General features: G+C 43.1%; 1 protein-coding gene and 1 pseudogene across 1 annotated transcript in view; both read left to right on the top strand.

The window, feature by feature from the left end:
* SEL1L (SEL1L adaptor subunit of SYVN1 ubiquitin ligase) overlaps nucleotides 1-26,556 on the top strand; it is a 62,514-nt gene that overhangs the window by 2,666 nt on the left and 33,292 nt on the right. Inside the window, exons 2-4 of the mRNA XM_069595230.1 lie at nucleotides 2,829-2,866; nucleotides 3,917-4,148; nucleotides 25,745-25,912. Of these exons, the coding sequence (XP_069451331.1) occupies nucleotides 2,829-2,866; nucleotides 3,917-4,148; nucleotides 25,745-25,912 (438 nt within the window). The remainder of the gene's footprint in view (nucleotides 1-2,828; nucleotides 2,867-3,916; nucleotides 4,149-25,744; nucleotides 25,913-26,556) is intronic.
* On the top strand, nucleotides 20,083-21,346 carry LOC138443225 (zinc finger protein 200 pseudogene; annotated as a pseudogene).

Raw genomic sequence — 26,556 nt, 5'->3', positions numbered from 1 at the left:
AAATGGTTTACTATTTGTTCCTGTTTGTTTGTTTTTTTAATGCCAGATAATAATACGGAGTCTTGTGAATTAGGTCCACTGCTAGATATTTCAGGTAATAGTTACACCATATATTTCAGATTGCAAAATATGTTTCCTTTCACTCTTCTTTTGTTCCTTAAAACTTTATTGAGAGTCAACAGGGCAGGTGATATTCTTCCCTTTGACACTTGAGGATAAGAAGGCTGAACAAGCTTGCCATATTGAACCATGTGTGTAACATTGACATGCCATGAAGCCAGGTTTTGAGCCTAGTTGTCCAGGCCTTGGCTTTGGAGCAGTTAAGAATCAGCATTATCCTGGGAAAGAATCAGCAGTATCCTGGGATCTGCACAGATTCAGTAGCAAATCCGGAAACAGGATGTCTGGTCTCTTTTCACTAAACTTTCCAAGACAATCTATGTTTAAAAGTGTATCCGTCTGTCTGTTTAATCTACATGACAAGTTAGAAGATGAATTTGTAGTGACCACTTCCCCTTGAAAGACGATCCTTGATACTTTGCAGTTTTGTTAACTAATATAATAAAACTGAAAATTGGTCTTTTTCAAAGCAGGGAGTACGATTACCAAAGTAATGTAAACCAGGATATTTGGATACAGTACTGTTGAGTGAGAAATCCTTAACTCTTCACTGTATCCTTTTTGCATTTTTCTTCTTGCTTGATATATGTAATCTGATAACAGCACTACTGTATTCTTTTTATTTATACATAACTTTAGTATTTTTCATCCTTACCTGACTGCCTATCAGAAGTTCGTAGGTCATGAGAAACTTATTTATAAAGTATTATGTGAATGGACCTATTAGTTTGAAAAAGAAAATAGCTGATGCTTTCAGATTACCATCTGGAGTAGGCTTTCCCAGTTTAGTAAGTGAAAATTTTCTTCATTTGGCAGTTACCCAAGTATATATCCCTGGTTTGTTAGAAGAGAAAGAGAAGCATGATGCAATTCGTATGAAATAACCCTGATGTCACAAGTTTCCATGTCTCTGGGAGTTCAAAAACATATCCTGCTACTGTAATGCCTAACAGCTTGTAGTGTCTCAAATATACATTTTCTATAATTTATTTATAGGCATCTATATTATTTACCTATTAGCTACACACGTGACCTGTTGTGGCAAGGTATTCAGCTGGGTGGTTAATGATCTCAGAGTTCTGACTAATAGAAAGTTTCAGAATTTGGGGTATACCCTATACATTTCACATTTAATATCTGCCCTTGATATATTAACTAGTTAATGTTTATGACTAATTAAATACATTCACACATACAATGTAGTTGTGTAACAGAGGTGAATTTTTTTTTTCCTTTTTTCAAAGATTTGCTGAAAATGGACTTTGAACCATATGTTAGAACTTGGGCTTTGGGTAATACTTGTGAAGAAGTGAGCCTGAAGAATGACTGTTTACTAATTGGCATCACTACCTATAAACCTAAATGTTATAGGCCCTATGGGACTGATACATGCTGTTCTTCTCTCTTCCCCATCCACCAGAAATAAAATATTTGAAAGTTAATCTAAAAGTAGTGAATGTGAAAATAACTATCATTTAAGTTTTCTTTGAATTAATAGCACTTTTATATGTGGCAAAAGCTCACCAGTAGACTGGTTTCTGAAATATTCAAAGGAAACAAAACCTGAAATAGAGTTGAGTATTTGGTACCTAATGAGTTGGTCATACTTCTTAAAGCTTAGTTCAGTGCTTTGCTAACACAAACTCCAAAACATGTTTTTGCTGTACTTCGAAGAGTTAACAAGTTACCAATAATATTTAGATTATAGTCATATGAAGTAAAGGTAAATGGCAACTGTAGCACCACATTTTCTAGTAAAAATCAGATAGTTTATAGCATTTTTGCCTATGGTTAATTTCTCACATAACTTACGGAGCTGGCAGTACTGAAGCGAGTAAGAGGAAATTTAAAGATCATCTGACACTTGTTTTTTTAACTGGAATACAAAGATCAAATATTTGCGAATGGCCAGTTGGGTTGCTGAATGTGTTTATATAAGGCAGTAAAAAGAATAACAAGCAGCTAGAATAGAATTAACAGAGAAATACAGAGAATAACAGAAGTAATCTTAATGTAATCTGACAAAGCCAAAACAGCTAATAAGAATTTGGAAGAAAGATACAAGTAGTGATTAGATTTATTGTTAATTTAATATAGGCTATTGATTTCCTAATAATTAGATCTCGTGTGAGTGAATACATGACAGTGTGATGTTATCTGGTTATATCTTCAGTGAGGTCAGACAGAGATCCTAACTATCTTTGGCAACTCCGCTAATCATCCTTAATGTCCATCTTTAGTAGTCTTAGTGAGTAATAAAATGCTAGTTATCACTAAAATAAGCTACAGTAACTCCAGATTCTAAGCAGAGGAAAAGAAGGAGTGGAATCCCAAACCACACAATTAGGGCTCTATTTTTATAAATTTAGTAACTCATGCTCAGTAGTGGACTAACTGTATACAAAAGAACTGGATGGTATCTGAAGAAATACCTGGTTTTGTTGGTGATGTTCTTGGTCTTCCTGTCTGTGTAACGATGAAACTATTGTCCTTCCTGGATAAAGAGGAAGAAATACCACCCCCAACACCCCTTTTTCCTTTGACTTAGTTTTTTCTGAACAGTTGTTGAATACAACAAATTTTTAGATAATTCTAGATTATCCAGTGTCTGATTATTATTTATGATACTTATCAACTGCTTTCACTTAATAATACCTGTGATTGCCAAACAAGAAAGATGACTAAATTGTCTTAAAATTTCTTTACAGATGAAGAAGGCAACCAGGATGAATCCATAGATTCCAAGGTGTGTACTCAGATTTGCATTGACCAGTGTTTGATGCCCAGTTTAAAAGCATGAATTATGTATCTTAGAAAGGATATGAAGTCTGCATCTTTTGAAGAACAGAATTGGATTTCAAAAAGAAAAAGCATCAGTACTAATTCTTCGGGGGGCAGGGGTGGGGGAGGGTGGAAATCACTGACCTGTTGGAGTGCTCACTCACTCAGTCACATCCGACTCTTTGTGACCCCATGGACTATAGTCCACCAGGCTCATCTGTCCATGGAATTTTCCTGGCCAGAATACTGCAGGGGGTTGCCATTTCCCTTCCAGAGGATCTTCCCGACCCTGGGATCGAACCCACATCTCCTGTGGCTTCTGCGTTGGCAAGTGGATTCATTACCACTGAGCCACCTGGGAAGCCCCCAGAGAATAATAAATATTTCTGTTAAGAGTGTTGGTTACTGGGTTTAATTTCAACTTAAATGTGGTGTGTGTCTGTGTGTTGAAGAGCCTTTAAGGCAGTTACATTTTACTGCCTAATGAGAGATTGATTTTATTCATTTTTTTAAGTTTTTTAATTCAAAGAATTACCCTCTGTCATTGTTTCATTTATATAAGTTCTTTAAAACCAAAATCTATTAATGCCCTTAAATTGATTGGTTGAATGAATGAGGTTGATTATTGCCTATTCAAAGAGACCAGTCATGGATGATCCCTGATCTCTAGGAGGAGTGCAGGTAAGAAACAGGAAGTTGTAGTATAGGGCTGTCATACGGGGAAGTATGAGATATACTGGGAACAAGGAGGGGAAGACCGTAACCAAGACTTAGGGGATTTAAGGAAGGCTTCTTGGGGGGAAGTAACATCCAAGTTGAAATCTGCACAATCAGGTTCAGGCAGGTGATGAGGGCACATGATAGGCAGATAGATAACCAAAGTCTGTAGAGGCAAGCAAGTAAGACACGTTCAAGGAGCTGAAGGAGCTGTGTCTGGATTAGTGAAAGTAATGGTCAGATTAGATTGGAGGGAGTCTGATTACTACTGGTAACCAAAACTACTTTATATTCTCAGACTTCTGTGCCGTCGGATGAGTCGGTAGAGAACCATAGCCCAGCAGGCAGAGTAATCGCTGGTCAGATATTCCTTGATTCAGAAGAGTCCGAATTAGAATCACCTCCTCAAGAAGACGAAGACAACCTCAGAAGCCAAGAAGGGGAAAGCATCGCAGAAGAAATCAGCTTTCTAGAATCTCCAAACCCAGAAAACAAGGACTATGAAGAGCTGACGAAAGTACGGAAACCAGGTAGTCTGGACGTTTTGTTTGCTTTTGTCTGATTTAGCAAGGAGGCAACTGAAATTTTAAAGCTAGCGTAGAGGGTACAGAAGTCCTGTTTTACTGATTATTCATCACATATAATGTGTAGAGTATAATTTCACAGAATGTGTTACATAAGCTGAATTTGATAGTATTGCACTTGTGTTTTATTAATATTCAGAACTTCGCTATATAATAATCCATCAATTCAGTTCAGTTGCTCAGTGACATCTGACTCTTTGAGACCCCATGAATCGCAGCACACCAGGCCTACCTGTCCATCACCAGCTCCCAGAGTTCACCCAAACGCAATCATGTGCATCAAGTCGGTGATGCCATCCAGCCATCTCATCCTCTGTCATCCCCTTCTCCTCCTGCCCCCAATCCCTCCCAGCATCAGGGTCTTTTCAAATGAGTCAGCTCTTCGCATGAGGTGGCCAAAGTATTGGAGTTTCAGCCTCAGCATCAGTCCTTCCAATGAACACCCAGGACTCTTTGGATCTCCTTGCAGTCCAAGGGACTCTCAAGAGTCTTCTCCAACACCACAGTTCAAAAGCGTCAGTTCTTCGGTGTTCAGCTTTCTTCACATCCATACATGACCACTGGAAAAACCATAGCCTTGACTAGACGGACCTTGGTTGGCAAAGTAATGTCTCTGCTTTTGAATATGCTATCTAGGTTGGTCATAACTTTCCTTCCAAGGAGTAAGTGTCTTTTAATTTCATGGCTGCAATCACCATTTGCAGTGATTTTGGAGCCCCCCAAAAAACAGTCTGACACTGTTTCCCCATCTGTTTGCCATGAAGTGATGGGACCAAATGCCATGATCTTCGTTTTCTGAATGCTGAGCTTTAAGCCAACTGTTTCACTCTCCTCTTTTACTTTCATCAAGAAGCTTTTTAGTTCCTCTTCACTTTCTGCCATAAGGGTGGTGTCACCTGCATATCTGAGGTTATTGATATTTCTCCCAGCAATCCTGATTCCAGCTTGTGCTTCTTCCAGCCCAGCGTTTCTCATGATGTGCTCTGCATATAAGTTAAATAAGCAGGGTGGTACACAACATAGAAACTCAGACAGGGAGGGTTATCTTAATGTGCTGCTTTGGTTACTTTGAGAACTGTGTTAAGATTTTCACTACAGTAATCTTTTCAGTCATCCTGAATAATTTGATTTAGGTGTTTATCCTTCTCTAGTTGAAGCCTACATAAAAACTTTAATCCAATTCTAATTTTCACTTTCTTGACACTGTAATTTTTAAATTTATGACTTGCTCTTTCTCACAATACAGTGTGCTAAATAACCTATTCTTCTAAAAATTAACTGTTAATGTGTCCTTGCTGCCCTATCCCACCACCCTTCTGTCATTTAGTTTATCATTTCAAAGATCACCACCATTCTTGCTTATTCTGTTAGCAGGCAGTCCCGAGAACTGATCCAGATTTGACCTTTTAAAAATATAATTTATTGCAAATATACAAAAAGAGAAACCACTGTTTAAAAATTAAAAGTACCTTAATCCCATCAATTAGAAGTAACAGCTGTTAACATAATGGAGACTCAGGCTTTTTTCTAGATGTTTGGTTTTAAGACTAAATTGGTTCAGAATGTGTATAATATTTTATAGCCTGCATTTGCACATAGCAGTTAATCTTGAACATTTCCCCATATTATTTAATATTCTTTTACAATTTGATGGTTAATGCCTATAAATATTTTTTCATATAAATGTACCATAACAGTATTTTTTTAATGTATCTTTGAAAGTTTCCTTTTAGTTGTTAAAAGTAAATTTTGAAAGTAAAATATAAAATTTTAAGACATTTTTGAATCATGTTGCTAAGTTGTTCTGCAGAAAAATAAGTCTTTTAGTTGCTTTGAAACCACTCCTTTTCCTGTCCCTCAGCCAGATGTGTATTACCATTTTTAAGTTTTTGACAAGTATTTATTTTCATTCCTTTCTTTTTTATCAGGGAGACTTCCAAACAAGTACAAAAGTAGAGTGTAGTGACCCTGGTGTACCCAGTCACCCAGCTTCAGCTGCCGTCAGCGCTCTTGTACTTGTTTCATCTTTGCTGCTCCGTATCCACATATTCTTTTGTCCTCCTGGAGGATTAAGCAAATTCCACATTGTTTTACCTGTGTACTTATCTCTAAAAGTAAGATTTTTTTTTTCAACAAAACAAAAATTACAGGTATTAAAACACGAGATTAGCTATTGTTCCTATTCCTATCACCTGACACCCAGATTCTGCTGTTTTCCCAGTCTTTTCCAGTGTCTTCTTGAAGTTGGTGTCTTTCAATCAGTATCCACACTAAGAGCTTATATCTCTCTCATTCTGTAGCAAGTCTCCCTCCCTGTTTTCAAAGCAGCGCTGTTTCATTTGTTAAAGAATGTCCTTTGTGCTATAGGATTTCCCGCATTCTAGATCTAGTGGGTCCTATTCTTGTAATGTAATTGAACTTATTCCACTATCTGCTGTCTGGTCTGTGAACTAGAAGTTCAGTCCAAAGTCTGGGTAGATTTAGTCTTTTTGTGTGTGTGTGATTTAATATATGTTTATATTATGAAATGACTACCACAAATTTAGTTAACATAGATTACCACATAGTTAAAATTCTTTTTCTTGTGAAGAAAACTTTCAAGATCTACTCTCTCAGCAACTTACAGATACACAATATTTTTAACTATACTCAATGTGTTGTATATTATATCCTTGAAGTCAGTTTTTTAATTTATTTTTTTATCTAGAATCTTTTTTATTTTTTAAATTATCAAAGTATGATTACATATTTACAGGAGACTTAGAAGATACAGACGGAGAAGGCAATGGCACCCTACTCTAGTACTCTTGCCTGGAAAATCCCACAGACAGAGGAGCCTGGTCGGCTGCAGTCCATGGAGTCTCGAAGAATCGGACGCGACTGAGCGACTTCACTTTCACTTTTCACTTTTATGCATTGGAGAAGGAAATGGCAACCCACTCCAGTATTCTTGCCTGGAGAATCCCAGGAACAGGGAAGCCTGGTGGGCTGCCGTCTCTGGGGTCGCACAGAGTCAGACACGACTGAAGTGACTTAGCAGCAGCAGCAGCAGTAGAAAATACAGAACAAAGTTACATATAGTTCCACTGTTTTTTTCAGTAGATAAATTGAGATTTTTTTAAGTTCAAATTTCAATATAAAACTCAAAAAATAACAATAAATATACAGAAAAGTAGAAGGATATTGTAGGCCTGAAAGGCACCATGAACCAATTCAACATAATTAAGATTTTTATAATTTCACACAACAGTAGGATACAAATTCTGTCCAAGTTCCCGTAGACTGTAAACTAGGAGACACTGGAACATATCCAGGGACATAAAACAGTGCAAACATGTCATGGTCTGAAGGTATCGCAGTCATACAGAGTCTGTTCTCTTAGCTCTGTGAAACTGGTTTTTCCTTGATAATATTCATAGACAGTGTCATACACTTCCCATTGCATTACCTGGGAGGTATGTAGTGTTTGTCCTACTTCAGGGGTTTGTCAGTAGGGTCGGGTATTGTCAGCTGATCCAGCCATTGGAAAGTTCCTCACTGACTTTTCACCCAGAGGTTTTGAGAACCATTTCATTCTTTGTATGGATCCATTTTTTTTCCAGTGGGAGTTGCAAAATATGGCTTTCTAACTTATTCCTTCTGCATTTGTTATCTGGGATTCTTTCATAAAGAACTCTTCCTCATCAACTATTTGGTTACCCGGAAATATAGTCCATACGGTAGGATAAATGCTTGATTCTTTCCCCTGAAGTATTTTCAAATAATGATTTGGTACCCTGCTGCTGCTAAGTCACTTCAGTCGTTTCCGACTCTGTACGACCCCATAAATGGCCTCCTACCAGGCTTCTCTGTCCCTGGGATTCTCCAGGCAAGAACACTGGAGTGGGTTGCCATTTCCTTCTCCAATGCATAAAAGTGAAAGTGAAGTCGCTCAGTCGTGTGCGACTCTTAGCGACCTCATGGACTGCAGCCTACCAGGCTCCTCCATCCCTGGGGTTTTCGAGGCAAGAGTACTGGAGTGGGGTGCCATTGCCTTCTACGGATTTGGTACCCTAGCAACCTGCAAAAGAGACACGTGAATATGTTTTCATTTCTGTTTGTTTTGCTTTGCTTTTGAGCATCATTCGAAATCCATGGGCTTTATATATCTATGCATTACTCTTTTGTAATCATCTTTTTTATTGTTTACATTTTTCCATTTTTGGCTATTGAGAGTCCCTTTAAGTTTATTCCTTTGTGCTTTTGACTAATTGTAGGTAACTTTTAAACTTTTTTTCTTTTTAGGCTGGACAAGATGTCCCAAATTCATCTTATATGTTTCCTGACCTAAAAATGAATCTCAGCCCTCCTTTTAGTGGGAAATAGTATTTATTTTGAAGAGTGTAATGTAGACATCAAGGATAGGCATTGCAGCTGTGTTATCATTACTAATAGACTTTTTTTGGGTGAAAGACTTAGGAAATACAACATTCATATTGATTTTTTTCCAGTTCAGATTAAATATTACAGGTGAGATAACAAACGGTCAGACTGACAAATTGAGTTCACAAGAATCCAAGATCCTACCTACTGTCCAACTTGACTAATATTTTCAAAGATGTAACTATCACAAGGCACAAGTCACAGGTCGGAGGCCGCCAGAGCCGCTCCCAGGTCCTGTCTTGCCTGATTTAAGATGCGCCCTGGCTGATTTTAACACGCGATTTTAACTTATAACGGCTTTGACCGATGCATGCGGAATGTCAGCCCCACAGTAGGGAGCTGTTCTGGTGATCAGACATCTTCAGGGTATTCCCTGATAACTGCATGACTTGTGTGGTGTTCTCTAGGAAGTCATGCCTGGTAAATACTGACATCCTGGGTCTCTGCACAGTGAGCAGTCTGGACAAACCAGCTCCAGCCGGCTAAAGCAGTGCACAGGTAGGGACTCTCCCGGTGGCATCGGGAAGGCCTCTGGCGTGTTTCTCAGATGATTTGATCCCACTGCTGTCTCTCTGTTTCTCAGACAGTGAAAGGAGAGAATGGATTTCATAGCTGCTGCTAGTCAGGATCTTTGCTTCTTTGTTTTTATGTTAGGGTCTCCTTGGCCCTGATGCTGGTATCTAACAACATGGATGTTATCTTACTTGAATCAGACAAGCAAACAAAGTATATATCATTTCAAAATAGCAATGGCAACCGTACCGCTAACAGTAAGGTCACTGAATGTAGTTTTAAGACTTCTTAAAGTGGTTCCTTTTGTTCTTAGCGTGTATTTTACTAGTGATTTGTAGCATGATGTGTTTTAAAATCATTTCTGTAATGCTGTGTGTGGGCATACCAAGGACTTTTTAAACATGTAGATTGTTCAGTTTTTCAGTAATTGTTTTTTTCTTTTCATTCACGCTTGTTTTAACGTGTTCTCAGTATGTGAGAGGACTTACGTACATGCATGAAACTTGCGTTGTGTCTGCATGGCTTGGTGTGTGTGTGCGGTCGCAGTTGCATGAGAACTGGGTCATATGACAGTTGACTTCTAGACTTGCTTCCTCTGTCAGCCTCTCGTCCCTGTCTCTGCCATACGGATCTTCCTAAAACCCAAATGTGGTCCTGCCACTTCCCTGTTTACAACTCCCATTAGCTCCCATTCACCTGTGAAATGAAGTCCTTGCTCCCCAGGGTGACCGACAAAGCCTCTCTATGCGTGTGGCCATCACCTTCTGTGGCTTCATCTCCTGAACCTCCCCCTCCATGTTCCTTTTTCCAAGGAGACTAAGCCCGTCGCCCTTCTTCAGAGGTCTGTGCCTCTGGGCCTTTGTACAAGCTTGCCCCACCGCTTGGGATTCCTTGCTCACCTCCTCACCCAGATCCACGTGTCACATTTCTGCGCATCTTGAAAGCCAGACTTAGGCTTGTTTTTTCCGAAGTGGTTCCTGAGGGTAGCTAAGAGTCTCTTGTGTGTAAGGTCTTCTATCCAGTGCCCCATTTGCACCCGTTCCCCCTGAGGTCAGCTATCTGACAGCAGCCAGACTGGTCCTCCTTCCTGTTCACAAGCCACCAGTGGCCTCCGGCCATGCCGAGAATAAAATCCAGACAAGACTCTAAATGACCAAGCCCCTCCTGTCTGACCTCGCCTTCTGTCACTCACGTGACTCCAGTCACACGTGCCTTCTGCTGCTTGTTGAACTTTTCACACTTAATTCCCAGCTGTCAGGGATCCCTAAGACTACACCCCTGGGCTTGATGATTCTCTGGAGAGACTCAACAGGACTCAGCATATAGTCATACCTACAGCTATGATTTATTACAGAAAAAGAATACAAAGCAAAATCGGCAAAGGGAAGGGTGCACAGAGTGAGTCTGGGGAAGCCAGACGCAAGTTGCAGGGGTCCTCCCTGAGGGAGTCACACGGGACGTGTTTAATTTCCCTACAGGGAGCTGTGAGCACACGTGTGAAGTGTCAGGGAAACCGTTAGAGGCCCAGGACCCGGAGTTTCTACAAGGGCCAGGTCACTTAAGGGCTGCGTTCCTTGCACTCACCCAGAAGGGAAGCAGGTGTTCAGTATAAGGCATGTTGTTTATACAGCTGGGGTGAGTCGCTGGTAGCTGTGAGGGTGGTGGGAACCCTCCATGATCTTAAATTCCCAGACACAAGCCAAGGGCTGGCCTGGTAAACAAGCCTTTTCAAGGACAGTACTTCAGGCCCGCCATGCTCACTCTTCTCTGTGTCCCCGCAGACCCCCTTGGTCACTGGCCAGGTCGTCTTTACAGCAAAATTATCAGTGTGACCCAGACGGCAAGAATGAGGAGACCCCGTGCAGTATTGATTTCAGCTGTGTTCCTTAACATGTTTTAGCCGACTGAGAAATCCCATTAATCATAAAGATCTGCCTTGGAAAGGCAGGTTAGCATCCTCCTTAAGTGTCTGTATCAGCCTTTTTTACCTGACTCTAGGCATCAGTTTCCTGGTGGCCCAGTGGTAAAGAATCCACCTGCCAATGCAGGAGACATGGGTTTGATCCCTGGGAAAGATCCCATAGAGAAGGAAATGGCAACCAGGAATTGCCAGTATTCTTGCCTGGAAAATCCCATGGACAGAGAAGCCTAGCGGGCCACAGTCCATGGGATCACAAAAGAGTTAGATGCCACTGAGGAACTAAACACCACCACCAGCATGAGTTCAGGCCTGGAACCAGTCTGGCCAGTAGATTGAAGCTGGCTTGAAAGCCTTGTAGGGCTGAGGCAGTGTCGTGATAGTCAGGGCGCACATACAGAAGTCCCGTCCCAGAAGGAATTGCCGGGGATTCCCAGGGAATCCAAAAAAAAAACAGTTTATGATCTCTGGGTACCCAGAACAAGACACTAATTGACAGTATGATGGACAGGGAGCCCTGGCGTGCTGCGGTCCGCGGGGTCGCAAAGAGTCGGCCACGACTGAGCGACTGAGCTAACTAATGACACAGCTGCCCACCGTGGGCTTCTTGTCCTAGGGTTCCCGGTCCAGCCCGGACCGTTTACGTTCAGTGCCAGTCAGTTCCCTAGAGTTTTGTCATCTGTGACGACAGTTGGTCCACCTCACGAGTGTGGTTGACATCTGGAGGTCTTCTGCGTGGAAAGTGCAGCGCCTGGGTCAGCCCCTCTGCCGCTCAGCAGCCCTGCCAGGTGTGATCGTAGGCTCAGAGTCTGACTTGACAGCGCTCTCAACAGCTTGCAGAGGGGCCCAGAGGGTGTTCCTTCACGAAGGGGAAGACACTTCCAGAAATAGCTTCGAAAAACAAGGATCATGCGCCCCCTCCCCTCCCCGTGCCTTTCCAGGTGCAGGGGCTTTGGCTCGTTTTCCTTGGTGGTTACCACATCTGTGCTTCCGTTCAGCAGTCGTCATTTTACATTTTCCGGTCATCCCCTGCTCTCATCCTGACCTCCCGTCTGGAGGGGTTGTGGGAAAGAGGTGGCAAAACATCTTCATAGGAATATCCCTTTAAGGACTTCCCTGGGGTCCAGTGGTTAAGACACCACCCTTCCATTGCAGGGGACCTGGGTTCGATCCCTGGTTGGGGAAGATCTACTTGCCACATGGCATTACCACACACAAAAAAATTCTGTTAATACAGCTGAACCAGAAAAATACCACATGCACAGATTGGTCAGGACAAAACTCTTGAATTTCCAAACAAAAAATTCAAAATGGTTTTATGTAACCCTCCACCCCTTTCACCCTGTGAACATCACTTCCCCAGTGACCAGCCTAGAAAAGACTGGTCCCTTTCTGAGGACGGCTGCCTTGGCTAATCAGATTGCACTAAGCCGTATATCGCAGCCGGAGAGAGTGAGGGAGGCAGAGTCAGGCGTCAGTTCGTCATCTCGAGCGGCCCGGGGAGCTGACCTCTGCTAGACGTGCTCCGGAGGGGGTCGGAGTTTACTCAGCCAGTCCAGAGTGATCAGAGGCCACCGCTGGTGTAGTGTCCCTTCTCCCCAGCTGCAGCTTGCGGCTCTAGCCACAGCTAAGATGAGTCAGGCTCTGTATCGGAACCATACAGGCTCTATCTGCAGCTTGATTTTGGATGGTCCCATCAAAGATCAAAGTCCTTTCCTGTGGGCATTTGTAAGGGACCCAGACAGTTCAGCCAAGCAGCCGTGATGCACTGCAGAGAGGCGGCCTGATGCTCGGAGGCCAGAGGACCTGAGCTCTGTTTACGAGCTGGCCATGCCGGCTTTCAGTTTAGCCCCGGCTCCCACTGAGGCTGGGACGCTTATACCAGACGTGTGGGGCCTTAGCTTAGAATCAAGTCCAGGCAGTTAGGATCTGTGAATTCAGGAGTTTAAAAAAAAAAGGTAGAGGCTTTTCTTCAGTAGCAAAGCCTAGATGCTACAGACCACAGAGGTTTTGGTTTTGTTCTTCTGAAGTCCAGATCGACCCCACTCACACAGCCTTCAAGGGACAGGTCTCTACTCTCACCAGCTCCCATTAGCCAACTGAAACCTGCTTTTTCAGAACTCCAAAAGGATATCTCCATCTGTAGAGCACCTTTCTTTCCTTTCTTTCTTTTTTTTGGGGGGGGTCTCCCTTTTACCAGAGGCTCCAACAAGCAAAACCCCTATCTTCCATAGCAGAATTCATCAGTTATGGAAGCTGGTTCAGTTTGCAGTACGCAGAGTTTCAATTCCGACCCACCCACTGGTGGCAGAAAGCAAGGAAGTTGTATCCCACTAACACATTTCTGTTTTGCAGCTTGCCTTGATCAGGATGACTCCTCTGGCGTGTATGCAGCTACGAGCATGTAACATTTTATGTCCATTTTCACCATACATCCAGATGTCATGGCCACAAATCTAAAGTCACAAAAAAATTTCTGTTCCCCCTCCCCCATTGCAAGTTTATGTAAACTCCTAGCAGTAAATTCAGCGTTTTGCAGTGTGACTTCGCTGTTGCCAGGGCAGATCCAGGCTGGAATGCAGAGAGGGCAGGGGTCGGGTAGGGACTGCCTCAGCAGCCAGGCTGAAAAACTGACATCCCTGCTGTATCTGAGGCCACTGGGGTCACCTCCCTCCGCCGCCCCTTCCCCCACTTTTTTCCTAGTTTATCTGAAGTGTAGTTCTAGCCCTGGGATCCGATTTCAGCCCCACCCCCTCTCTTCTTGGAGCAGAGAGCAATGCAAACTTTTAACATTTTGGCCTCCATTTAAACATATTCACCTCTGGGCATTTAGGGGGGGTCCTTTCTCCTCCCTTGGAGGAGAGAGCAGATCCCAAAGGCATGACTTTAGCTAGCTGGCCTGGCTGGAAGCAGGTGGTGGCACCCAGCGAGCCCGCTCTCCCGGAGTTGGAGCTCTCATTTCCAAATTCCACAGGTAGCTTTTATTTCTCAGAACAGATAACAGATCGGCTGTTGCTGCATACCACGGAGAATTCCATCGTCACCTGGGCACCGGAGATAGCGTCATACCCGGCCCCTTACCCTTCTTTTCCCAAAATTTCACCCTCCTTCAGTGAGTCAGGTTTGATTTCGGGAGCCACACTTCTTTTTTTTTTATTTTTTAACTTTTTTTTTAATTGGAGCATAGCTAATTAACAATGTTGCCATAGTTTCAGGTGCACAGCAAAGCGACTTGGCCATACAGATAAGTGCATGCATTCTCCCCTGAACTAAAGAAGCCCATCTGATGCCCCACTGTACTCGGGGTCCCCAGGACCATCCCTGGCCTCCGTGATTTGCCGCGAGGACTCAGCATGTAGTTATCCTCACAGCTGTGATTTATTGTAGCAAAAAGGTACAAGGCAAAATCAGCATGGGGCGAGGTCCAGAGCAAACAAGGTGCAAAGGTCCTCTCCTAGCAGAGTCACGTGAAGTGACGTGAAAGTCTCTCAGTCGTGTCCGACTCTTCATGACTCTGTGGCCTATACAGTCCATGGAATTCTCTAGGCCAGGATACTGGAGTGGGTAGCCTTTCCCTCCTTCAGGGGATCTTCCCAACCCAGGGATCAAACCCAGGTCTCCCGTACTACAGGCAGATTCTTTACCAGCTGAGCCACCAGGGAAGGTCTCACTAATTCCCCTAGCATGGGTGACACTTGCGTGCAATGTCATCCGCCAGGGAAACTCATTAGCGACCCAGCGCCTGGAGTTTTTAGTGGAGACTAATCATGTGATCACTGTCTGCCTGGCATCCACCGAAATTACAGATTCCCAGAAGGAACACAGATGTTGAGCATCAGCCACACTGTACAAGCAGTTTAGGCCCACTGAGTCACTGGGGTGGCAGGAACCCTCCCCATGTCTTGAGTCCCCAGATGCCAGCCAAGGGCAGGCTCTCAAAGGATGACAGTCATGTCTGCTGTGTTACCTGTTTTCTGCATATCATCTCGGTAATAAACATTTGTTGAAAATGAGTGAATAAAAGGCCACTAAGAGGGAAAATGATTTACACTGTGGTATTCCCGTTACCAAACACTCACGGTCATTTTAAAAGGGTCGTGTTTTGTTGGCAAATAACAGAAAATCCACCAAACCCTGGCAGGAGCAGAAGTTTGTTTGACTCACGTAATCAGAACTCCATAGAGAAGGTGGTTCAGGACTCATGCCATCAAGGACTCCAGCTCCTTTCTCTCCTGTTCCATGAGCTGACTTCATGGTCATGTCTGTCCCAAGTGATCATGCTGGTGATGGTTGGACCTCTGGGTCCCAGGTCCTTAGGAAGGTGTGGTGCCTGCGTCAGAGGAGCAGGAGCCCCCTTCAGAAGTCACTAGAGGAAATGTCAGAACTTCTTACTTGACCTGTCCCATCTCTCGCTCTACAGAAGTGAGTTGTTTAGTCACTAAGTTGTGTCTGTCTCTTTGCAACCCCAAGGACTAGCACACCAGGCCTCCCTGTCCATCAACTCCCGGAGCTTATTCAAACTCATGTCCATTGAGTCAGTGATGCTGTCCAACCATCTCATCCTCTGTCGCCTGCTTCTCCTCTTGCCCTCAGTCTTTCTCAGCATCAAGATCTTTTCCAACAAGTCCCCTCTTCACAGAGGTGGCCAGAGTATTAGAACTTCAGCTTCAGCATCAGTCCTTCCAATGAATATTCAGGGTTGATCTCCTTTAGGATGGACTGGTTGGATCTCCTTGCTGTCCAAGGGACTCTCAAGAGTCTTCTCCAGCACCACAGTTCAAAACCACAATTCTTCAGCACTAAGCCACCTTTATGGTCTAACTCTCACATCCATACTTGACTACTAGAAAAACTGTAGCAGTGAGGAAGGTGTTAAGAATTACTAGCCAGTTTGTACTGGCTGCCACTGGAGGGAACATCAATGGTAAATGAAAATGCCATGTTGTAAATAATTCACCTAGTATGATCCTGTATTGGTCAGGGTTCTTCAGAGAAGTAGAACTGAAGGCTCTCTGTTGGCAGAATTCCTTCTTGCCCCCGTCTTCTGTTAGGTCTTTAACTGATTGAACGAGGCCCACCCACATTGTGGAGGATAATCTGCTTTACTCACATAAATCCACTGATTTAAGTGTTAATCTCATCCAAAAACACCATCATGGAAACCTAGCGTAGAGTTTGACCAGACACCTGAAACGCTGTGGCCTAGCCAAGTTTATTCACAGAATTAACGCATTGTAGGCAGATGCTTCGGAGAAGGCGATAGCACCCCACTCTAGTACTCTTGCCTGGCAAATCCCATGGACAGAGGAGCCTGGTAGCCTGCAGTCCATGGGGTCACGAAGAGTCGGACACGATTGAGCGACTTCACTTTCACTGTTCACTTTCATGCATTGGAAATGGCAACCCACTCCAGTGTTCTTGCCTGAAGAATCCCAGGGACAGGGGAGCCTGGTGGGCTGCCGTCTGTGGGGTTGCACAGAGTCAGAAACGACTGAAGTGACTTAGCAGCAGCAGGCAGTTTCTTTAATCATCTGAGCCACCAGGGAAACACCATTAACCATCACAGGTCCCTTATTTGAAAGAAAGCCATTTCCCCCCAATATGTTTGCACTTGAGAAATGAATCTCTTTTCTAGTAACAGTCAGTACCTTTGGAGAAAAAGGTAGTTTTCAGTGGTAACTAAAGTGTGATTTTTCTTTTAAGTTTGTATACTTTCCCATTGCTTGAATCATCTTTTTTGCAATAAACACACTATCCTCATAGGCTAAAAAACAAAAAGAAAAAAGAAATAACCAGCGTCTTTCTCTGTTTTGAACAGCATAGTGTTGAAACTTACTAAACATGCTTAAAAGTGGGTTCTGGAGTATGAAAGTTGACTGAGTAATAGGATCGCATCGTCACGTGCAAGAGGGTGGCAAGGAATAAACAAACCTTAACTTAGTACTCAGACTACACAGAATATATATAGATGGTTAAGGAAACGGGTCGTGACCCTCAACAGGTCCTACTTTAAAGATTTCTTTTGTCATCGTTGTTTCTTTGTTCTATTGTCCAGCAAATTATTTGTGGAAGGAAACTCCCCTAGGAGACCATCCTGTGAAATAGCACCCCGCCAGCGCTTTTGAAACTCAAGTACCTTTACATTCATTATTTAGTGAAACTCGCTGTTCTTTTTTTTTTTTTGGCTACATCACGTCTTAGTTGCCCCACAGCTTAGTTCCCCAACCACGGGTTGAACCCGGGTATCCTGCACTGGATGGTGGCTTCTTAACCCTTGGACCCCCAGGGGAGTCCCTCGCTGTCCTTCAGTAGCAGTTTTCCTTAGCAGGTTTCACTCTGCATGGCTTCTGACAGTTCCTGTCACCTAAGTGTCTTGAAGTTTGTCCCTTTCCTCTGGGCACATGGGCCAGTACTTGCTTCTTTATCTTCTTTTACGTGTTTTCACAGAGAGAACTGAGCTTGTATGACCTCTGGACTTAATGTTTTGTTCATTCTCCCATCTGACTGCGTTTCATTTTTCTTCTGAAAAATCATCTTAGTCCTTAAAGCAGTGCCTTCCTTAGTATAGTGTGTGTATGTGTCTGTCCTCCCTTCATTAACATGTAATTTCTCAACTGTAGTTAGCAATTCTCAACCTTGGATGAAAGCAGTCTTCTTGTAGCAGCTAACATAAAATTGTTCTTTTCCTTAGAAGATTAATATACCATACTTCTCAGTCAACAGTAAATATGTGGCCTGTACCATTTGCTTTATCTCAAGTATGCTTGCTTTAAATCATCTGTATCCGTGTTTTGTTTGTACTACTTTTAATAGCGTGAAAGTGAAAGTTGCTCAGTTGTGTTTGACTCTTTGCTACCCCTGGCCTATACAGTCCATGGGATTCTCCAGGCCAGAATACTGGAGTGGATAGCGTTTCCCTTCTCCAGGGGATCTTCCCAACCCAGGGATCAAACCCAGGTCTCCCTCATTGCAGGCAGATTCTACCAGCTGAGCCACAAGGGAAGCCCAAGAATACTGGAGTGGGTAGCCTATCCCTTCTCCAGCAGATCTTCCCGACCCAGGAATTAAACTGGGTCTCCTACATTGCAGGCGGATTCTTTACCAACTGGGCTATCAGGGAAGCCCACTTTAATGGCATAAATGCTCTAAAAATGAGGAAATTTGCAGAGCCAGAACAGTTGCCTTTATTTGTGTGAATCAAGAAGTTGATGTTTTTGTTTTGAATTTAAAAATAAAAATGAGGAAAAGATATAAGTATTCCAGGGTTTTTCATTCAGGACCAATAGCAAAATTCTAGCCACATTTGTCGTTTTCTCTTGTCAATTGTCAACCGAAGAAAAATGTGCAACCTACAGATTGCAAATAATACTTTATTCAGGGACTTTGCTGAGGGCTACAGCATGGGAGACAGCCTCTCAGGTCGCTCTTAGGAACTGCTCCAAAGAGGCAAGGGCAGAGCCAAGATGTATAGGAGTTTTTGTTGGGGGCGGGGCGGGGAATGCAGGTAATCACAAAAGTTGGACTTGTCAAGGTAATGATTTTAGTGCTTTTCTGTGTTTGAGAAGATGCAGGAGTTTGGGCTCGTTGAGATTATCCCTGAGATGCGCATGGTACCTGACAGACCCAATGTCCTGTGTTTCCCCACCCTGAATCCCCTCAGGGTGTGCTGTTGGGGGCGGGACAGCTGCAGTGGCTGGGGATCTCTGGGCAGACAGAGTTCTTTGTTCACTGAATGGCAGTCACATTCTCTGTCTGCACCAACATTCAAACATGCTGTAATATCTGAACATCAGAGAAACCAAAACCTGACCCCCAGTGCCGCTCCAGTGGCCGCCTCACTTCTCCCCTCGCCGTCATAGCAGTCTTGCTTGGAAAAGAGGTCTCTGTCCACTGAGTTCAGTTCCTCTCTTTCCGCTCTCGAGACTGAGTGGAGTGAGGCCCTGATCCCCCGCCAGACCATTAAATCCACGCCCCTCCAGGCACATCCTAATGGCTGAAGACCTAGGCAGTCCTTGGTCCTTATCTTCCTGGCTCCTCAAGTGTTTCTGCTTTTTTCCTTTCTCTGAGGACGCTTTCTTCACTTGGCTGTGGTTCCTCAGAATCTGTCTGATGTTGAAATAGAAGGTTGCCCCAAGGACTCAGCTTTCATCTTCTGCTGTGTCTCCACTAGTCTATAGCAACCTTTGAATCCATCAGTGTGGATGCCTGGTGTCTCTCTAACAGCTGCACTGTAGCTGATTTAACCAACCCTCTCTTCCTTACCTCTGAGTTATTTGGGGGTTTATGTTTTTAAAATGATGATGATGTGCAAACATTCCTTGGACATACCTCTCCATATGAGAGAACGTTTGAGAATGTTTCTATAAGTAAATACCCCACAATTGAAAAAATCCGATCTAAAGGTGTATGGAACTTTTCACTTCTAATAGATGTTACTAAATGTCCCTCTACACCCCTGCCGATAGTATGAAATTTACCTTCCTGCCATTTACCTATATTCTGGCCAGCACTGAAGGATTACATGTTCAGATAGGATAGGGTTTTTTTTTGGGGGGGGGGAACCTTTCTAGCTTTCCTAAATAATTTTAATTGACTTTGAGAGAGCATATTTCTACCAGTTTAAACATAAAGTGTTCTGTTCATCATTCTAAGTTCTCAAATACCATAAGCTTAATATCTTACTCCCGCAGTCTAAATAAATTGTGATGCTATGTCATTTTTGCATGAAGGTTCAGAATTGACTTAATGGCACATTTTTCCCTTTGGAGTGTCGGATTTGATTGCTGGCTATCATTAACTCCGATTGCGTAATCAGTCAGCCTCCATATGCCAGAGCAGTGATTACCGTTGGTTTTAAAACTAGTACCGAACTAACCGCAGCTCACACAAATAATAGCTGGCTGCCAGTGAGGACACCCCGAAGGGCGAGGGTTGGGCTGGGCCTCTCGCGCCTAGTTTCCCAGTCCCTCCCTGAGTCTGGGTCCGGGGTTGTCCCCAGCGTGCGCCCAGGCACAGCAGAACCCCAAAAGCTGACTGATAGGTTTTCTCCAGTAAGAGGTGGCTCTTGAAGCTCTGCAGAAACAAGTGTGGTGTGTAATTTCAAGGCACGATGGCTGCAAAAGTGGTCCCTATGCCCACCAAGCCAAAACGGTCCTTTATACTGAGAGTCCCTCCCAACTCCAAGCTGGGCCAAGACTTACTCCGAGATGCTACTAGTGGACCCAAGACCATCCACCAACTGGTTTTGGAGCACTTCCTCACCTTCTTGCCCAAGCCAAGCTTAGTCCAACCCAGTCAGAAAATCAAGGAGACCTTGGTTATTGTCAAGGATGTGAGCTCAAACCTTCAGAATAGAGAAACTGGTGGTCTTTGAGGATTTGAATGTATTTCACTCCCAAGAAGAATGTGTAAGCCTGGATCCTGCTCAGCAGCCCACCTCAGAGATGGAAGAAGACAGCATTGGGGAGATGATGTTACTGGTCAGTGGCAATAATCCTGAGGATGAAGAGCTTCAGACAGAACCTGTAGAGGATGAAGATCATAGAGAAGAGTCTTCAGATTGTGATGAAATGGATTGTTCCATGGTCCCTGAGCAGCTTCCAGATTGCCAAAAAGAAGAAAGGTTAAATACATCTATTCCAAAGGAAAGGAAAATGAGAAATCTTTTAGTTACCATTGAAAATGATACTCCTCTAGAAGAACTCTCAAAATACGTGGATATTAATGTTATTGCACTTACCCGAAATCGTAGAACAAGAAGATGGTATACTTGTCCGCTGTGTGGGAAACAGTTTAATGAGAGTTCTTACCTTATTTCCCACCAGAGGACTCACACTGGAGAAAAGCCCTATGACTGCAGTCACTGTGGGAAAAGCTTTAATCATAAAACAAACCTTAATAAGCATGAGAGAATCCATACAGGAGAGAAGCCTTATTCGTGTTCTCAGTGTGGAAAAAACTTCCGTCAGAATTCTCATCGAAGTCGCCATGAAGGAATCCATATAAGGGAAAAGATACTTAAGTGTCCAGAATGTGGGAAAACCTTCCCGGAAAACAAAGAGTTTGTGATTCACTTGCAGAGTCACAAGGCCAAGAGGCCATATGGTTGTAAAAAGTGTGGGAGAAGATTTGGTCGGCTGTCAAACTGTACCCGGCATGAAAAAACCCACTCAGCATGTAAGACCCGAAAACAGAAGTGACATCAGAGAAAGGTCTGATGATACCACCTCAGACTGAAATATTCCATAAATAATTCTGAATTGCCAGGCTGTCTGAAAAGTTACAGACAAGAAAACCTCATTATAGCCAAAATCGGATAAATATTCAAATTTGCTGAAATCTCAAGTTTTTAGAAAATTCACAGGGAAAACAAAACATCCTCAAGGGCTATACCTCAGTTAGCAACCAGGCTTTTTGGACTAAAGAGCTTTCTTTTGTGAACTTAAGCAACAGTGTACAGCTCACAGATCCCTTTCCCAAAAAAGGCTTTGAAATAGGAGTGTGGGGGCCACTTACCTTAAGGTGAAGACTGATAAGTGTACTGAAATATCAGAATATTCCATTCCCCCCCCCACACACACACACATAGGATTTCACACCTGAGAAATAATGTAAAGATCTTTATCTGAAACTGTTCCCCTAAAAGAACCAAACTGCCGACTTGGTAGTAAGTCAACAGCTTTTATTAGCCATTCATATCACCATCTAACGATACCCTGAAAGCTTGAGAGATGAAAGGGATTGTTTACTTTGGAATATAGGAAAACAGCAACTGAATGTCAAAGACTTACTCCATCATTTGTATGTGATCTGAAAACTAATGATCAATTTCAATAGCTTGCAGTTTGTGGTGAAAAGTGACATTTACAGAAATCCTCTTCACAGTGTAATTTAAAAGTGTCTGCTGTTCTTACTGTATTTTGTCCAGCTGTTAATTGCTCAAACAGCTCTCTCATGCCTTTGCCTTGCCAGAAGAAGTTTGGGTCACTCAGGCCTGGCCACCCAGCCCCACTCCTGGAAAAACTTCTGAATTTTGTCCCTCTGTTGAGTCAGGAAAACCTGCCAGGAAGGAAACCCCAAGAACCTGCAGAGGGGGAGGAAGACATTGGCTTGGATCCATGGCTGGTCAAGAACCTTGCCATTTGTTTAGTTCCCATCAGACCTTTGGCAATGGGTGGTCACTACCTCACAAGCATAGTGTTTTACTTTTAGAAATTATATCCCCAGTTGCTCGCTCCCATTAACCCTCAGGAGGTAGGGTTCCAGTGTCGTCATTGTAGTGGACATTTGTTCTCTGTGGCTTCCTGGTACCCACACTTTCCTGAATTGTCTGCCGGAGGCAAGGCCAGCGGTGCCTTCACAGGACCCATCCTGTGGTGTATCATTTTCAGATCCTGCATCAGTCTTACTCCTCTTAGATTTCCTTAGGTTTTAAATTGGTATCTGGATTGGAATAGGCTCAATCCTGTACACTAGTGGTGGAAAATTACCTTTACACATTTTGTTCCCATCCAGAAACCTACCTTCCACTGATTAGAGTATTCTGAGTACTTGTTTTTCTAATTTTCTTCAGGTAAATTCTACACAAAACAAAATTTTCTTTTTGAAAGTAAGTTTTTTTTTTTTCCCATTGTGTTTTTCTGGTTGTTGCTCTTGCATAGGAAAGTTATTCTTAATTATATATTTGCAAAACTAGCTACTTCTCTGAATGTAATTTTCAGTAATTTCTTGGTTCTGTTAAAATTTGTGATTAAAAATTATACCATCTATAAAAAAAAAATAAAAAAAAAAAATAAATAAAACTAGTACCGTTTTCATGGCTGTTTTTAAAATAATAGCTTTGAAATTCTTACAGAATTTCTCCATGGAAAGAAACTTAACTGAAATTAACCCTAGTGTGAGGAATACATACCTGAGATAATTGACTTGAAACTAGCCAGCCTTAGTCAGTAACTTTTGGAAGACTGTAAAACAGGTTTTAAAGGCAGTAGCAGCTTCCCTGTGGTGACTTTGCTTGGAGAAGATAACTGAGAAATACCGATTTTCTTTCTGTTAACTTGCTTATAATCACATTACTTGACCAGTGTATAATTTGACGAGGATTTTTCAGTTAACACAACTGAGGAAGCAGGTGCACCCTGGTGCTCTTCCAGCTTAAGTTAATGCTGACTCAGTAGTGGGTTAAAATCTTGTATTACCTTTGGCTTCTCTTTAGTTTCTTTTCTGGCATATCATTCCATCACATGAAAGAATCCTGTCATATATCTGAACCTCTTAAAAAGCACAAGTTTTGGCAAACTAGAATTCTTATGACAAGCTATTTGCCTTTAAAACAGAAATTTCAGTTTTAATAGGAAAAAATTAAATATTCGTTAAACTGTTGGATGTTTGAAATTCGAGTTTACAAACTGCAGTTATACAAATAGTGTCTTTCTAAAGCAGATTTGACCCCATTGGCAGTGCATAGGAGTACCTTTTTCAGGTTCTGTAGTGATAGTGACCCCTCTGAGGCTGCTGATAAAGGATGCTGTGCTTATAGGTTGAATTAAAGATCATTTGTTAAAAAGTAGACAAATCAAAGAAGAAGTTACTGCCCCTGGTGAGTAATTACCAGGATGGTGAGTGACTTTTAGCTGGCATAAACTGTTAGAAATTCGTTTGCCTTTCATAACTTAACTAAAACTAATTTTCAAATTAGCCTTAGGATGTAGTCTTTTTTACACTGGAAAGAAGGAGCGTACATTTTCTAGCCTTGCAGAGCAGACATGCCAGTAATAATGATAGGCGTGCCATCTGTTAGACTCATCACCTTAAGTGGCAGGCACCATGAGGAGCCCCTTATGTGCACTGTGTCGGTCCGTCTTTGCGAGTAACTCTGTGTGGCAAGGACTGCTGTCCCTATTTGTAGATTAGGGAGTTGTCTGCAAATACTTTTATGAGTAGAGAGATTGAATGACTTACTCAAAGTGCACAGGTAACAGTCAGTAGAGTTTGAATTGAGTGTTCTGACTCCATAACCTGTACTGTTACTTACTAAGCTTGGCTGCTGAAATAAATTCTCCATGTAAAAGCAAACCAGTGGACGCTGACATGTATGTGCTCACTCATCGAGTGTGGTTGGAGACCAGGCTCAGGCCTAGCCCTTTGGTATGCTCTTACACTTCTCACTTGGCATTCTTATGCACACTTTCACATTGAAATTTATCTGTGAACTAGAGGCCTTTTTTTTTTTTGCGGGGCTACAGCTGAGAAGGTGTCTGAGAGATCTTCGCTTATTTTGCTTAGCTGCCTTGAACGTAGCAGGAGCAGAGCTTAATCAGCCTCTCTCCTGATCCATCCATCCCTGCCCGGTCACCTGCTCCTCCCTTAGTGTGCTCCGTCCTGGTAGGGACAACCCCCCACTCATCCTGCAGCCTCGGAGCCTGGGCACCTCCCTTGGCCTCACTCTGCTCTCATCTGCACACCTAGTCAGTAGGTAGGACCATCTCTGTTTCCTTAGCATCACGTGAGTGCATCTGCTGTTGTTATTCCATTGTCCTCTTGAGGCTGTCCTCACCCCTTGATTAGACCATTGTCACAGCCTTTAACTGGTCACGTGGCCTCCAGCCTGGCATTCCATTGTCCACTCTCGAAAGTGTAAGGACGAGCATGTCACTCCTTCATTAAACTCGTGAGTCTCCATTGTCCTCAGGATGAAATCTGAATTCCTTAGTAAGGTTTGTCAGGACCTCTCTAGTCTGGCTTCTTGGTGTTCCTCTGGCTTTTTCTCTTCCCCCCTGTGACACGCACTCTATGTGTTCTGAGATGATGAACTTGATTTTCTCTTACACACCGTGCTCTCTTTCATTTGATTCTTAACACACACTTTTCCCCTGGCCTGCAGTGGTTCTCCCCACCCCATTCTGGAGCATTCCGTCCGCCACCTCCTCCTGGACACCCTCGAGGTTCAGTGTAAACTTCAGTTACTGACGGGGAGGCTTTCCTCTCTGAAACATCGGTCATACGTTCGTTTAATGTCTCCCTTACTGGTAAGGTAGCAGGTTCTCCGTAGCGGAGACCTCTGGTCCCCCTCGTTTCCAGCCCCTGGCATAATTCCCAGCGCCTGGGAGATACGTGGAAAGAACTTAGAGAACAAATTAGAGATACGGTTTCTCCCTTAACAAGCTCGGAGTCTAATGAGAGCCAGAGTATGGTGAAGAAAGAAGCTCAGAGCCGATGATAAGTCCTCTAATAAAACGCTGTGGGATCACAGAGGTGTATGTGAGTGATTAACTTGGCCTGGGGGAGCAGTTTCACTGTGTAACTTTATATTATAGAATAAACTGACTTACAGCATTCAGATGGGGGAAAAAAAGAGTTGTACTGAGCAGTGGAATTGATTCAGTTGCGTTTGCTTTATTCTTTTGCTCACTAGTTGAGCGGCTGTTCTCAGTAGACTCTTGACCTTCTAAGGTTGTTATCTCAAGACTGTCAGAACTCTAACCTAGATGTAGAGCTAGGTAGCTAGCCACGCTCACTGAGTTGACTGACCTTCTCGTCGTCCCCGAACAGAATCAGCGCTGGCTCTTTTATGTTCCCCGTTACAGATCACGCGTCTGTGTCTCTGGGCTCTCATAGCTGACACCTTCAGTGCTAAGCCACGAATAGCAGACGTGCTGCCCGTTCTTCCATGTCTTCCTTGCCTTTCCAGCTCTGACCGCCCTTGAAGGCACAGCGCACGGGGAGCCCTGCCACTTCCCTTTCCTGTTCCTGGATAAGGAGTACGACGAGTGCACCTCGGACGGGAGGGAAGACGGCAGGCTGTGGTGTGCCACCACCTACGACTACAAGGCGGACGAGAAGTGGGGCTTCTGTGAGAGTGAGTGTCGTTCAGCAGAGGGCGGGTCCACATCGGGCGGCGTCTTGGGCAGCAGTTCGAGCCCTTCCTCGCCGAGAAGCGGTCAGCACTGGTGCCGTGGCTGTCCCTTAAAGCCTGGACGTCAGCACAGGAAGCGGGCCGTGTCCAGTTTAATACATCAGATTTTTTTTATATTGTAAAAACAGCTCACTTCTGTTTCTGTAAATGTTAGTCCTAATGAAATATTCATACATTTGTCATTTGATGAGTTACAGATTTCTGTTAAAATGCTATATTACAATAGCAAAATAACTTTTGCGAAATTTATGATAATTCTATTATTTTCAAGGTTGTATTAATGTTAATGTATAGGAAAAAATAGACAACTTGAACATTAAATTGAGATCTATAGTTAATAAAAATCAAATTTTTTATTAACTTTTTAGCATAATTAGTCAAATACTTTTTCCTTGTAAAAATATACAGCAGTTCAGGTGAGGCGGAAGTGTTCTTCAACAGTAATAATATTTTTCTGACTGTTTTTTCCTGTCCTAGTTTTAGCTGACCTTGGCATATATAATCATAAGCTCCTTGTGAAATTTTAGTTAAAGTGAATACAAAGTTAGAATTACTAGCAGAAAAGTACCTCCAAAAGCAGACTGAGA

This window comes from Ovis canadensis, chromosome 7 (genome assembly GCF_042477335.2).
Source record: "Ovis canadensis isolate MfBH-ARS-UI-01 breed Bighorn chromosome 7, ARS-UI_OviCan_v2, whole genome shotgun sequence".
In the NCBI taxonomy this organism is placed as follows: Eukaryota; Metazoa; Chordata; class Mammalia; order Artiodactyla; family Bovidae; genus Ovis; species Ovis canadensis.
Note: the sequence above shows the minus strand (reverse complement) of the source record. Positions and strands in the feature narration are given on the sequence as shown.